General features: G+C 44.5%; 1 protein-coding gene across 1 annotated transcript in view; it reads left to right on the top strand.

The window, feature by feature from the left end:
• Positions 1-8,223, top strand: part of LOC109323243 — a 14,417-nt gene extending 6,194 nt beyond the window's left edge. Inside the window, exon 2 of the mRNA XM_019554698.1 lies at positions 7,865-8,223. Coding sequence (XP_019410243.1) covers positions 7,865-8,013 — 149 coding nt within the window. The 3' untranslated portion in view covers positions 8,014-8,223. The remainder of the gene's footprint in view (positions 1-7,864) is intronic.
• The last annotated feature ends 4,195 nt before the right edge of the window (positions 8,224-12,418 follow it).

The raw sequence follows: 12,418 nt of genomic DNA on the forward strand, positions 1-12,418 counted from the left end.
CGACTGTGGTGAGGTCGAGGCCACAGTTAGCCAGTTTTGCCAAGAGGTGATCATGGGATACCAGATCAAAGGTTTTTTTAAAGTCAAGATATATGACATCAATCTATTCCCCCTTGTCCAGGTGATATGTCACCTGGTCATAAAAGGAAATGAGGTTGGTCAAGCAAGACCTATCCACAACACACCCATGCTGGGTATCCTTCAAGATATTGCCATTAGCTAGTCTGTTAAGGATGGCCTTTTTGATAATCTTTTCCAAGACCTTCCCCAGGATAGAGGTCAGGAGGATGGGCCTGTAGTTTTCCAGATCTACTTTCCTCCCTTTCTTGAAGATAGGCACCATATTGGCCTCCTTCCAATCTTTGGGCACTTCACCAGACCACCAGGAGTTCTCAAAGATACGTGTCAGGGGGTGAGCTATGATGCTTGCCAGCTCCTTGAGTACCCTTGGGTATAAACCATCAGGGCCATCTGACTTGAAGGGATCCAGCCTGTCAAGGTGTTCCTTCACAAGGTCAGCTTCGATGGAGGGTAAGGAATCTCCCTCACCTGGGCCTCCCTGTCCCACAGTGGGCAGGGCGTCCCATGGGACTGGTGAAAAACTGACGCCAGGTACCCATTTAGCAAGTTGACTTTTTCATGGGCATCGGTTGTCAGTTGTCTCATCTGGTTTAGCAGGGGTTCAATGTTGCCCTTGCTTTTCCTCCAGCTATTGATTGAAGGAGGAGGGGACTCATGTTTATGGGGGAGGAATGGGGGTGGGTATTGTGAAAGGAATAAAGCTTTTTTGTCACAACATGCACCTGGCCTGTGAGTGGTGCTGGGAGTGGATAGAGGGTGTATGGATGGTGAGGCAGGTGGGCTAGAGTGAGGAGTGCTCCGCCTTGCAAATATTGTGCGGTACACAAGCTACTATGATGACCCGGAGGAGGTTGTTCTCAGCCACTTCAAGGTGGGCAGTGAGGAACCTCCAGCAGCCCTTGAGGCGGCTCAAGGAGCTCTTGATAGGGGGATGGGTCTGGCCAAGACACCTATTAAAGTGGGCCTAACAGGGGTCCAGGTACCCAGTGTAGGGCCTCATCAGCCACAGGAGGAGCAAGTATGCTGGGTCCCTGATGAGCAGGGATGGAATGACAATGGCACCCAGCTGCAGGTCCTCCACTCCCAGCACAAAGCACCTGCTCTTCATCAGCACGCCAAGGCCAGAGTTCCTGAAGATGTGTGTTGTGTACGCTGTCCACCCAGCTGGTGCTGACATTGGTGAAGGTTCCCTGTAGATCAATGACTACCTGCGGAACCACTAAGTGGAACCCCCTGTGGCTATAGTAGGGCTGGTCTCTATGGGGTGGGCCGGTCATCAGGATGTGGATCATGTCCAGGGCCCTGATACACTGGGAGAACCCCTGTGCACAGAACCCTGTGACCACTGCCTGGGGATTGCAAATGTGGAGGATGGTGTCCACCAGCACGTCCTGGAGGGTGCTGTACATCTCCAGGATGCCCTCCCCAGTGGTGGCCTTGCCGACCCTGAACAAGTGCCCCACATACTGCAGACTGGTGGGAGTGGCCAACTTGAGCAGCGCCATAGCCAGATGGGTGCCAGCAGGGAGGACCAGACTCATGCCAGTACTCTGGCTCTCCAGATGGGGCCAGAGCTGGCGGAACAGGTTGGGGATGATGACATGGGTCATGCAAAAGCTGTCAACCCACTGCTCATCATCCCAGTCATGTTGCACCAGGTGCTGCCACCAGTCCCAGCTGGCGTGGGTGGCCCAGAGGTGGTGGAGCTGGAGGCCCAGGAGGGTTGTGGTGGCCATGGTGGTGGCCTTCTGAAGCCCATCATCAATGTGGCTGGCAGCAGGAGCTGCGCAGCTGCAGAGGCCCTGGGAAGACACATGGAGGTCAGCCAGGTGGTCACTGCATGTGGAGGAGCTGGGTAGAACAAGATGGCTGTGGTCCAGGTGATGATGAGTGTAGTAGGCCAGGAGGGCAACCAAGGTGGCCAGCAGGATTGGGATACTCTATCACTCACTGCCAGGGGCAGGGTCTGGGGCAGTCATAACTCAGGAATGGAGAGGGGGCACAAACAGAGATGCCACATGCTGCCTCTGTGCATGCCATGCTGCTTATCTGAACACTGGAACTGGCTGCCCAGAGATCACAGAATAAGGCTGTGTTTTAAAGGTGGCTGCCAAGTGCTGGCAGCTGGCCTGGTTTCAAACATGGGTTCCAAGTGCTGAAAGCTGGGACTGGAGGCTGGATCTCCCCCAGTGGCCACAGGGGCACATGGCAGGGCTGGAAGGACATGGCACTAAATTTAATACCAGGTCCCTGCATATATAGACACCTGCTCAAAATTGTTTACTGTTTACTGTGTAGTAGGTTAATGCACAGTAAATCTAGTTGCACTTAAATGCAAATATGCTCAATGCCTTTTTCACCTCCGTCTTCACAGGCAAAGTCAGCTCCCAGACTACTGCAACTGGCAGCACAGATTGGAGAGGAGGTGAGCAGCTACTTGTAGCAAAAGAACAGGTTAGGGACTATTTAGAAATACTAGATATGTACAAGTCCATGGGACTGGACAGGATACACCCAAGGGTGCTGAGGGAGTTGGCCAATGTGATTGCAGAGCTCCTGGCTACCATCTTTGAAAACTGACAGTGATCAGGAGAGGTTGTGTATGATCGGAAAAGGGCAAATATAGTGCCCATCAGCAAGAAAGGGGAGAAGGAGGATCCAGGGAACTACAAACCATCAGCCTAACTTCAGTCCTTGGTAAAGTCATAGAGCAGGTTCTCAAGGAATCCATTTCTAAGCACCTGGAGGAGAAGGTTTAGGATGGATTCACCAAGGACAAGTCATGCCTGACCAACCTGATTGACTTCTATGATGAGATGACTGGCTTTGTGGATGCAGAGAGACCAGTGGATGTGTATCTTGACTTAAGCAAAACTTTTGATATAGTCTTCTGCAACATTCTCACAGGGAAGCTAAGGAAGTACAAGTTGGATGAATGGAATGTAAGGTGGATAGAAAACCAGTTAGATCATCAGGCCCAGAAGGTAGTAGTCAATGGCCTAATGTCTATTTGGCAGCTGGCATCAAGTGGAGTGCCCCAGGAGTTGTTCCTGGGACCAGTTTTGTTTAGTATCTTCATCAATGACCTGCAAGATGTCATAGAGTGCACCCACAGCAAGTTTGAAGATGACATGAAACGGGAGTAGTACATATGCTGGAGGAAGGCCAAAGCTCAATTTGAGTTGGAGCTAGCAAGGGATGTGAAGGGTAACAAGAAGGGTTTCTACAAATATGTCACTAACAAGAGGAGGATCAGGGAAAGTGTGGGTCCCTTACTGAATGGGGGAGACAACCTAGTGACAGAGGATGCAGAAAAGGCTGAAGTACTCAATGGGTGCATCTACATGAGACTTTGCACTTGTCCTTATTGAACCTTGTGGGATTTCTTTTGGTTCAATCCTCCAATTTGTCTAGCTCTCTAGGGCAGGGTTAGGATTTAGAGAGCTAGACAAATTGGAGGATTGAACCAAAAGAAATCTCACAAGGTTCAATAAGGACAAGTGCAAAGTCCTGCACTTAGGACAGCACAACCCCATGCAGTGGTACAGAATGGGGACTGCCTACCTAAGCAGCAGTTCTGCAGAAAATAACCTGGGGGTTACAGTGGACAATAAGCTCAGTACGAACCAGCAGTGTGCCCTTGTTGCCAAGAAGGCTAACGGTATACTGGGCTGCATTGGTAGGATTGTTGCCAGCAGATCAAGAGAAGTGATTATCCCCCTCTGTTCAGCACTGATGAGGCCATATCTGGAGTACTGTGTTCAGTTTTGGGCCCCCCACTACAGAAAGGATGTGGACAAGTTGGGGAGAATCCAGTGGAGGGTAATGAAAATGGTCAGGGGGCTGGTGCACATGACTAATGAGGGGAGACTTAACTGGGCTTATTTAGTCTAGAGAAGAGAAGACTAAGAGGGAATTTAATAGCAGCCTTCAACTCCTTGAAGGGTGGTTCAAAAGAGGATGGAGCTAGACTGTTCTTAGTGGTGGCAGATGATAGAACAAGGAGCAATGGTTTCAAGTTGCAGCAAGGGAAGTTTAGTTAGCTATTAAGAAAAAAACTTTCTCTGTAGAAGGGTAGTAAAACACTGGAACAGGTTACCCAGAGAGGTTGTGAACCTTGGAGGTTTTTAAGACCTGACTAGAAAAAGCTTTGGGTTGGATGATCTAGGTAGGGATGGTCCTGCTTTGAGCAGGGGGTTGGACTAGATGACCTCCTGAGGTCCCTTCCAACCCTCATTTTCTATGATTCTATGATTGACTCCTTAGGAGACCTTTCAGAATACCTCCTATTATATTAAGCACTTCAGAGGAAATAAACAGAGGAAACAGCTAATTTCTGTAAGGTGATTGGACTTTGTTTCATGTAATGCCAGCCCCTCTGTTCAGTTGGAGGTCCCTCTGGGAAGTGTACAAAAGGGCAACTTCAGGTACCTGGGACATTTTAATGTAAAAAAATTAGTCACCTCTAGGGTTTGGTCAATTCTAGAATTAGGTAGCAGCTGAGTAGAGGGCTTATGGACTGTAAAGAAATGCTGAAATTCTGTTTTAGGCACCTAAGGTAAATCCTCGGGTATCAATTTACACATACCCTTTCCTCAACCTGTGCCTTCTGTCATCCCTTCTCCCTTACAATTTTTGTTCAAGCCCAGTCTCAAAGCCATCCACTTAGTTTTTTTTATTTCTTGAACGCAGCACTAAGATATAGCCATTGTTCCCCTGTGCCATGCACAGCAGAGCCTTTTTCTTCTGTCTCTTTCTGGGCAGTGGCAGGGGGAAGAGTGGAGAGGGGCTGGAATCACTGCTGGTGGCTTCTTTCTCACAAATCTTGCAGCACATAAATAACTTCCAAAACACACCACAGAAAAGGGTGAACTAGAATGTGAGCAGTGATGGGGCCAACCTATCTGAAAGTTCAGTGGATCTTCCAGCACTGAGGTGGACTGCCACCAGAGGTCTGGGGTAGGAGTTTACAGTGGAGATGGCTAGGGTTAGCATCTACAGAGTGAGGACAACTTGAAGGTTGCCCCATCTAGCAGTATAGACATAGAGAGAGTATTTTGGATCAGACTCTTACCATTAAAGAAAAACATTGCATAATATGAATACTTTGAGACTGTTTGGAGGTATGACAATGATTTAAGAGTAAGAGAAATGGCTATAACAGAAGTTCTGAACAACTGAAAAAAAGAACACTTTTCTCATAAGTTATAATACTAACGCTTGTTTACTCCAGGAACGCAGGGATTTAAACACAGTGTAGCATGAACATTAGAAGAAAGACAGGAATATTTTTCATCCTCTGTTCTTATGCCTAGTTTGTTTCCTAAATGGTAATCAATTCATCTGATTTCTCTGTTTCAGGATTCATGGATGTAGCTGTGTTGGTTTAAGGACAGAGGCAGACAAGGTTCTATGGGTAGATGTGATATCTTTTATTAGACAACTAAGTAGTTGGGAAAATGTTCTTTGCAAACTTTTGGGGACAAATGCCCTTTTTCAGGCAATGGGAGACTCTGCTGGTGTTATGTGTTCTCCAAAGTAGAAAAGAAGCTTCTTTGCAATATGCAGATCTGTGACAATGCAAATGAGTACTACCACTCATTTGTATTTGACAGACAATAGGTCTCTCAAACTATCACTCATTTGTATTTTCACAGACCTGCGTGTTACAAATTAGCTTCTTTTATTACCTTGAAGAACATATAACACCGGCAGAGTCTCCCTATGGATGAAGAAGCGTGTTTGTCCTCGAAAGTTTGCAAAGAACATTTTTTCCAACTATTTAGTTGGTCTAATAAAAGATATCACACATACCCAAAGAACTCTGCTTGCCTCGGATTTCTCTGTGCACTCAATTAACATCAGCTGGTAGTGGTCAGGCAACAGCAGTGACAGCCAATTTTTTTTGGTGTGGAGATATCTAAGCTCTTATCCAATGTCTTGTACTTTCTTAACAAAGCAAGGTGTTCAAATCTTTGTAATCCTTGACCCCCTTGTCTTGCTTAGTCAGTGAATGTGGAAAATCAATGGCTAATAACTGCAGATAAAAATCTTACCGTGGCAAACAAGGAGGAATTGAACTACTGCTTCTTAGGCATAGATATGCAAACTTTTTCTTTTAACTTGATGAGCTGTGCTACCAACAGCTTTCAGTGGGTTTATTTTAAAAAAAAGCTGAAGATTTTTTGCTCTTTTACTTATCTAGACTTTGTTGCTACAATCTGAAACAATCCCTGTCCTACCTTACAAATGCATTCCTTTAATGCTGGTTTATATGCTTTAAAACTGGCATGTATTAGTGTGGTATCCAAAGCAGCATCAGACCCTGCATTCACAGTAGCATGTAGCACATAATACGACTCTGAATAACTGATAAAGCTGGGGTAAAATTGAACTCAGTGCAGTGAGAAGAGGAGTGCACTGGGACATGATAGACTATTATTCTAGTCCAACCTGTCACTCATTTTCTGGATGACTGGGCAGCTATGTCAGCTTGCCTCAGTTTATCCTATTTATAAAGCAGAGATAATGATACCGTCTTTGTAGACCTCTTTTAGATACTGAGGTTAAAGAAGCAGGCTATCAGCACCACAGCACAGTTTGGGAATAAGGAGTGCTAGAGCATGAGATTATCGTTAGTTATATCAATACTGTGAAATTATTATGGACGAATATTAGAGAGAACTGCAATGAGAGAACTACAGGAGAGACTACAAAGTACTTATCTGAGTCATTTTTACCACTACTCCTGTACACTTCAAAGTAGGTCAAGTGTCCCTGTTTCGCAAACTGATTGGCCTTCTCATAGATCTTAGCAAACTGTTATGATGATGATGTCCAAGAAGGAATGGAATCCAACTCATTTCTCCTTACCCCTGTTGGTTCTGTGGGGATAAGAAGGAGAAATTTAAGAAAGCTTTATCTGTGTTACTAAATCAATCAGCTCTGATCCTGAACTGCGGGGAGTTAGCCTGTTGAATAAGGTGCCTTTTTATTGAGTCTTTTTTTATTTTACATGGTAATTTTAGGTAAACAGCCCAGTTTTCTGGCTTTGAACTTTATCATTTTGGGCAGGGATGGCCAGTCTGTGACACAGGTGCCACAAGTGGCATATGGCAGACTGGGGAGGGGACAGGCAGGATAGTGGTAGGTAGGGCTAAGAAAAGAAAGAAGAACATTAGATCAGGCAGGGAGCACAGGGCAGGGAGCAGAAAGCAAAGCAGCAGATTAGGCAGGAGAAAGGGATTGGAGTGGGACTAATCTGTGGCATACTTGCCAAGAAGGTTGGCCTCCACTGATGCAGGGTGTGATCCTGAACTCATTCACATAAGCAGAAAAGCTTCCACTGATCTTAGTTTAGGTCTGATGCAAACTCAGTGAAGTTGATCGCAGCCTACTGACTTATTTAAGACTTGGCTTAGGTTTTTATAGAATGCAAGTCTGATTCTCCATTCCTTGTATGAGGAAACTACTGTTGTCTCATATGGCTGATGTTAAAGTTAAAAGATAGGCTTCAGAAATGAAAGAATATCAGTTTCAAACTAATTTCCTAATGAGTGACAGTTTGAAACAGAAAGGCACACTTACATAATTTGACAATAAGATTGAATGTAGTGCCAATGGTTAATTGGCTCAAATTAATAGGCATCAATACAATAGCAGGTAGAGATTGGAAGAATATATTGATGAGGAGGAAAAGTAAATTGGCATCTACAGACAATCTGGCATTGTTTGGAAATTCACACTAATTTCCTCAAATGTTTTAATGTCATTTTTTCACTAGGAGCATTTTCTCACCTTCAGAGGACATTGGCACTGAAGAAGAAAATGCTGATTGAAGACTTTGTAAGCATCCATGTGCACAAGAGTGGATCAACGTTACTCGGAAGAGTCACTGGGGATCTAGGAATTAAGAGGAAACAGCATCTCTAGTCCTAGAGGAATGGATTTTTTAAAACTTTATTGCTGTTTCATTTTTGCCTTTAGTCTACATTGAACAGTTGCTTTACGTGGACGGAGAGTGCCTGTGCTATACTCACTGTACATTGGGTTAACTTGAATTTGTTTGACCCTTGTGGGTTTGTTTATCTTTGTTTTTAAAAATTTTTGCATATGAATTCAGTCTCTTTAATAAAGTGCATGATTTATAAGCAGCTGGCCACCTTATTGTGTACATGGAGTCTGGGGGCCTGGGGTACTGCTGGAGAATAAGGGTTTGCCTTTCAATTGGATGTGCACTGGCAAAGCACTACACCAAAACAGCTCCATTGAGGTCAACAGATCTGGACTGGGTCCAAGTTGTTGGCTTATTTTGTATAAGCATAATTTTAGACACATGATAAAGCACAATTAACATATACTAAAAGAACAGCATCCCTCAAAATCACTTGGGACCATGCAAACTTCAAACTTCCAATTTCTTTTCTGAAATTATTAAAATCCAAACCATGTTTTGTGCCCTAAGATAAAAAGATATCCTCAAAGGGAACAAAGAGTTTAAGAGGGGGTATCAATAAAAAATACATGTGGACATTAATTTCATGATGTACAGTGAATACTAGGGAGCTGTTTCCTTCAGTTAGTCTTTGCTTTGGAAATGAATAGGAGCTCTGCTCTTGATTTCTGTGGGAGCAGGAGCAGGCCCTAAGAAAACAAAATAAAATACCAGTAAGTCAAATGTAAAATAATAACATTTAAAAATATGTAAAGAGGATTTGAGTTCATTTGAGTGAACTCTTGTGTTTAACTCTCAGTACCCAAGGGTAAGTGAGACAAAAGGTTTCCAGAGTACACTTCAAGGTCCCATTCTTGTGTTGTCCAGAGCCCTGTACAGAGCCCATATGACTTAAATTATACAGATCACAGTGCAGTGTTGTGGGACCTAAGTGTTTCTGGCCCCAAACATATTATCCTGATGTAAAAAGGGATGAGAATTTACTGAATATCTGCAAAGTAATTATACATGTGGAACCTCTTACCCTGTGATAAGTGAAAGCTAATCTATGACAATCTACTCTTAGATGAAAAAAGGCTGAGCTGCCACATGTTACCTTCCACATGCTGCAGGGCACAAACGTACGTGCAGGAAGTTTGGAGTTTGATCCTCCACCCTCATAATTCAACAGTGAACGTCCATTGGATCAGGAGGGTTCACAGGAAGCACCATGAATTAGACCAGGGAACTGCACGCCTGTAAGTGCCCTTTGTGCATTTGTATGCCTGCATAAAAATGGATATCTAATAGATGTATCATAAAAAAAATAGGGAGAATAGCTCAGGGTGAGAATGGGTTGGGAAATACTAAATATTTTTTGTGAAAAATTTCAAAAGGAAAAAATATGTTTTCTACCGTATTTTCATGAAAGCAAAGCAAAGGTTAAAGGTGACACATGTTCTTAAATATCTGAACTATTATAGCGCTGATTCTCAATCAGATGCTGTGGCACCCTGGAGTGCCTTGAGAACCTGTTCTTGTGTGAAAACATGATTCACAAGATAAATCCAGAGATTTCGAATTAGAATCCATAGTTTTAAAAACTTTCTGACCTTCCATGGACTTTCTGAATTATTTGCAATAGAAAAAATGTATTATCATGTTATCTATAGTCAAAAAATGAGTGAAAACTAAGAGCTAGCATTTTGCAAGTGGTATCTTGAGTCTAACAAAGGGTGCCTTGAGTCTAAAAATGTTGAGAACCAGTGCTCTATAGAAAGCGAACACAAACACAGGCTCATCATATATACAGAGGTGGGTAACTGTTAGTGTAGTTAGGAAGAAGGTAGGGAAAGGTACTTTCCTGTCTTACCTTCTGTCAGACTCATCACTTAGTTACCAAGAGTACCCTTTAGCATTGCCCTTTGATGAGATGGAGGGTGTTTCTTTTATTTCTATTCTGGTTCTTTTTAATTCATATTGTGTTTATTGGGAGAGGTAGAAGGGAAGGATCTATGCATTTTTTTTAAACAGCCACAGTCCTGCTATAGGAAAGGTGGAGTACGGGCATGTGAGGAACGTTGGGGAGCAGGAGGGATCTTCCTGAGGGGGGGAGTGGGAGTGAGGGTGGGACGTGGTCAGGAGGGAATGGGAAGAGGTTTTCTATATCTAGATGTGAACAGGAGTTGGGAAATTTGAGAAGTACGCTTGGGACAGGCCAGAGGGTTTGCTCTCCTGGGTGATAGGCAGGGAAGCAGGTGCACAGGTGGTGGGGTAGAGTTTTGGGGTATTTCTAGCAACCAATTATGCAGGGGAAGTTGTTGACCTCCTCTTTTCTCCCTTCAAAAAGCAAGAAAGTTGATGAAATTCCATTGCCAGCCAAAATGACATGCAGTGTAGAAATCTACGTCACAGTTCTGCATCAACTGTTTTCCTAATTAACAGGCTAAACCACCATTTACTCTTTGTGGAAATGAGCCAAGAAAGGTGCATATGTGGGAACAGATGTTTCAAAAACAGTTTATTTTATAACACACGGTCATTGTATGAAGACAGTTAGAAGCATTTGCTGTGATGAGAACAGTCCATGCTATTAATTCTGCTGACAAAAACAACAGTACAAGTAAGTGTAACCTTGCAAGTGATGAAGCTCATGGAGGAACTCCACCTTAGGTATTTTTTCCCATCTGAAGACCTCAGAGCTCAATTCCATTTCACAGCTTAACCCTTGCTTGCTTTCAGCTCAATTACTTGGCATGAATTTGAACCTGATGATGCTGATAGCATGATGATGTTGATGTTTGCTATTGCGGCCATTTGAGGGTAACAGTATTAGTAAGAAAAAGCGGTTCATGTCTAATTGCAAGGTTGTTTTTTCCCTTACTCCTGCCCTGTTATTTTAAACATGCATTGTTTGAATTGGGCCCATGGCTACAGGGAGAAGGTTGAGGTTGTTGCCTTTCGCCATCGCTTGCAGATCTCAAAGCAGGGTGGATGTGAACTGTGTTTCAGGTAGCTCCTGCCTCATCCTCAGCCGGGGTGTGTTAAAGGGAAACAGAACACAACCGGTGGTCTTACCAAAGCAGGGACTGTGGCCCTTTGGTCATTTTGACAAATATGTTTACCTTTAAGAAAACAACTGACTACCTCCCATAAGTACCCTTTCTACCTTTCTTCAGCTGACCCACCAGTTGGGTGCTACCAGCAGAGATGGTTATGTGAGCGAATCTCTAGTTCGGCAAGTTTGGCAAGTGGGCTCTCTCTTCGGGTCCAGGGAATCCTTAGCTAGTGTAAATCAGATACAGTTGGTTCTACCCCACCTACACATTTTCCTGTACTTGAAAGGGATGTGTGGGGACAATGCAGGCTCTCCTGAAATCTTGTCCAATTCTCAGCTGATAGAGCAGCCATGTAGCTGCCCTGGGTTATATCAAGGGTTATTTCAGCGCCCCTGGCTCCAAGATTGGGAGAATATGAAGATGAGTTATAGCTGAACGCAGCTGGGGCAAATTGCTCTGTCAGGGATTTAGGACAGTATCTACAGAATTTAGATCAGTTGGAGTTTCAGTGAAAAATAGGTTTAAGTATAAATATTTAAAATAATGTCCAGAAAGTAACAGGAAACCTCTTCCCCTATTATTAAGAGGGTTTGAGTGGGTAAAGACCAGGGATCAGGCAGCTAATGAGGCAATTAACTGTACCTGGAACTGGAGAAGGAGAGACAAAAGGACCAATCAGGTGGCCAGAAGTGGGCTCGGCTAAGGAATATAAGCCCAGTCCGTGAGTTGGAGAGAGGAAATCTGGCCCTGCAGGTAGCAGAGTAAAGGGCTTCTGTGCAAGGTTGTCACAGGGGGTGGGCCCATGCAGTGCCAGACAGCTATGAAAAAGAAGCAGCTATGGGGAACTCTTAGGCTGCAGGTAAGTATTAACCCAGGGTTAGGAGGACTTGGTTTTACAGCCATGAGGCTGGCACTTATGTTTTGGTTAGATCTACTGATAGAGCAGAAGTGGATATATGGGATGACAGAGGCCACAGACAGGCTGCTTGAGGGCACTCCTTTTCAATTAGCACCAGAGATCAGGCCTGAGACAGAGGGCCAGAGTTTATTGAGGTGCAGGTGGACCCCCCAGAAAAGGGGATTGCCATCTAGGCAAGGCTGGGGTCTTGAACAGTAGGCCCAGGTGAAAGGTATGGCTAGAGAGGAAAAAGGGGCCAAGGCTGTTACAGTGGTGACCCAAACTAGTGCACCAGAAACCTACTGGATGTGTCCCCTTAAAGGGGAAGTACTGTGAGAAGACAAAAGGCCCCACGGGTGGCTCGGCAGGGCAAAGAGACCAGCTTACCCCACAAGGTGACTACTGACCCTCAAGGACACCTCCCATCAACAATAAACAACATCAAAG

The sequence above is a fragment of the Crocodylus porosus genome, unplaced genomic scaffold, assembly GCF_001723895.1.
Source record: "Crocodylus porosus isolate Cpor-Errol unplaced genomic scaffold, CroPor_comp1, whole genome shotgun sequence".
Lineage (NCBI taxonomy): Eukaryota > Metazoa > Chordata > Crocodylia > Crocodylidae > Crocodylus > Crocodylus porosus.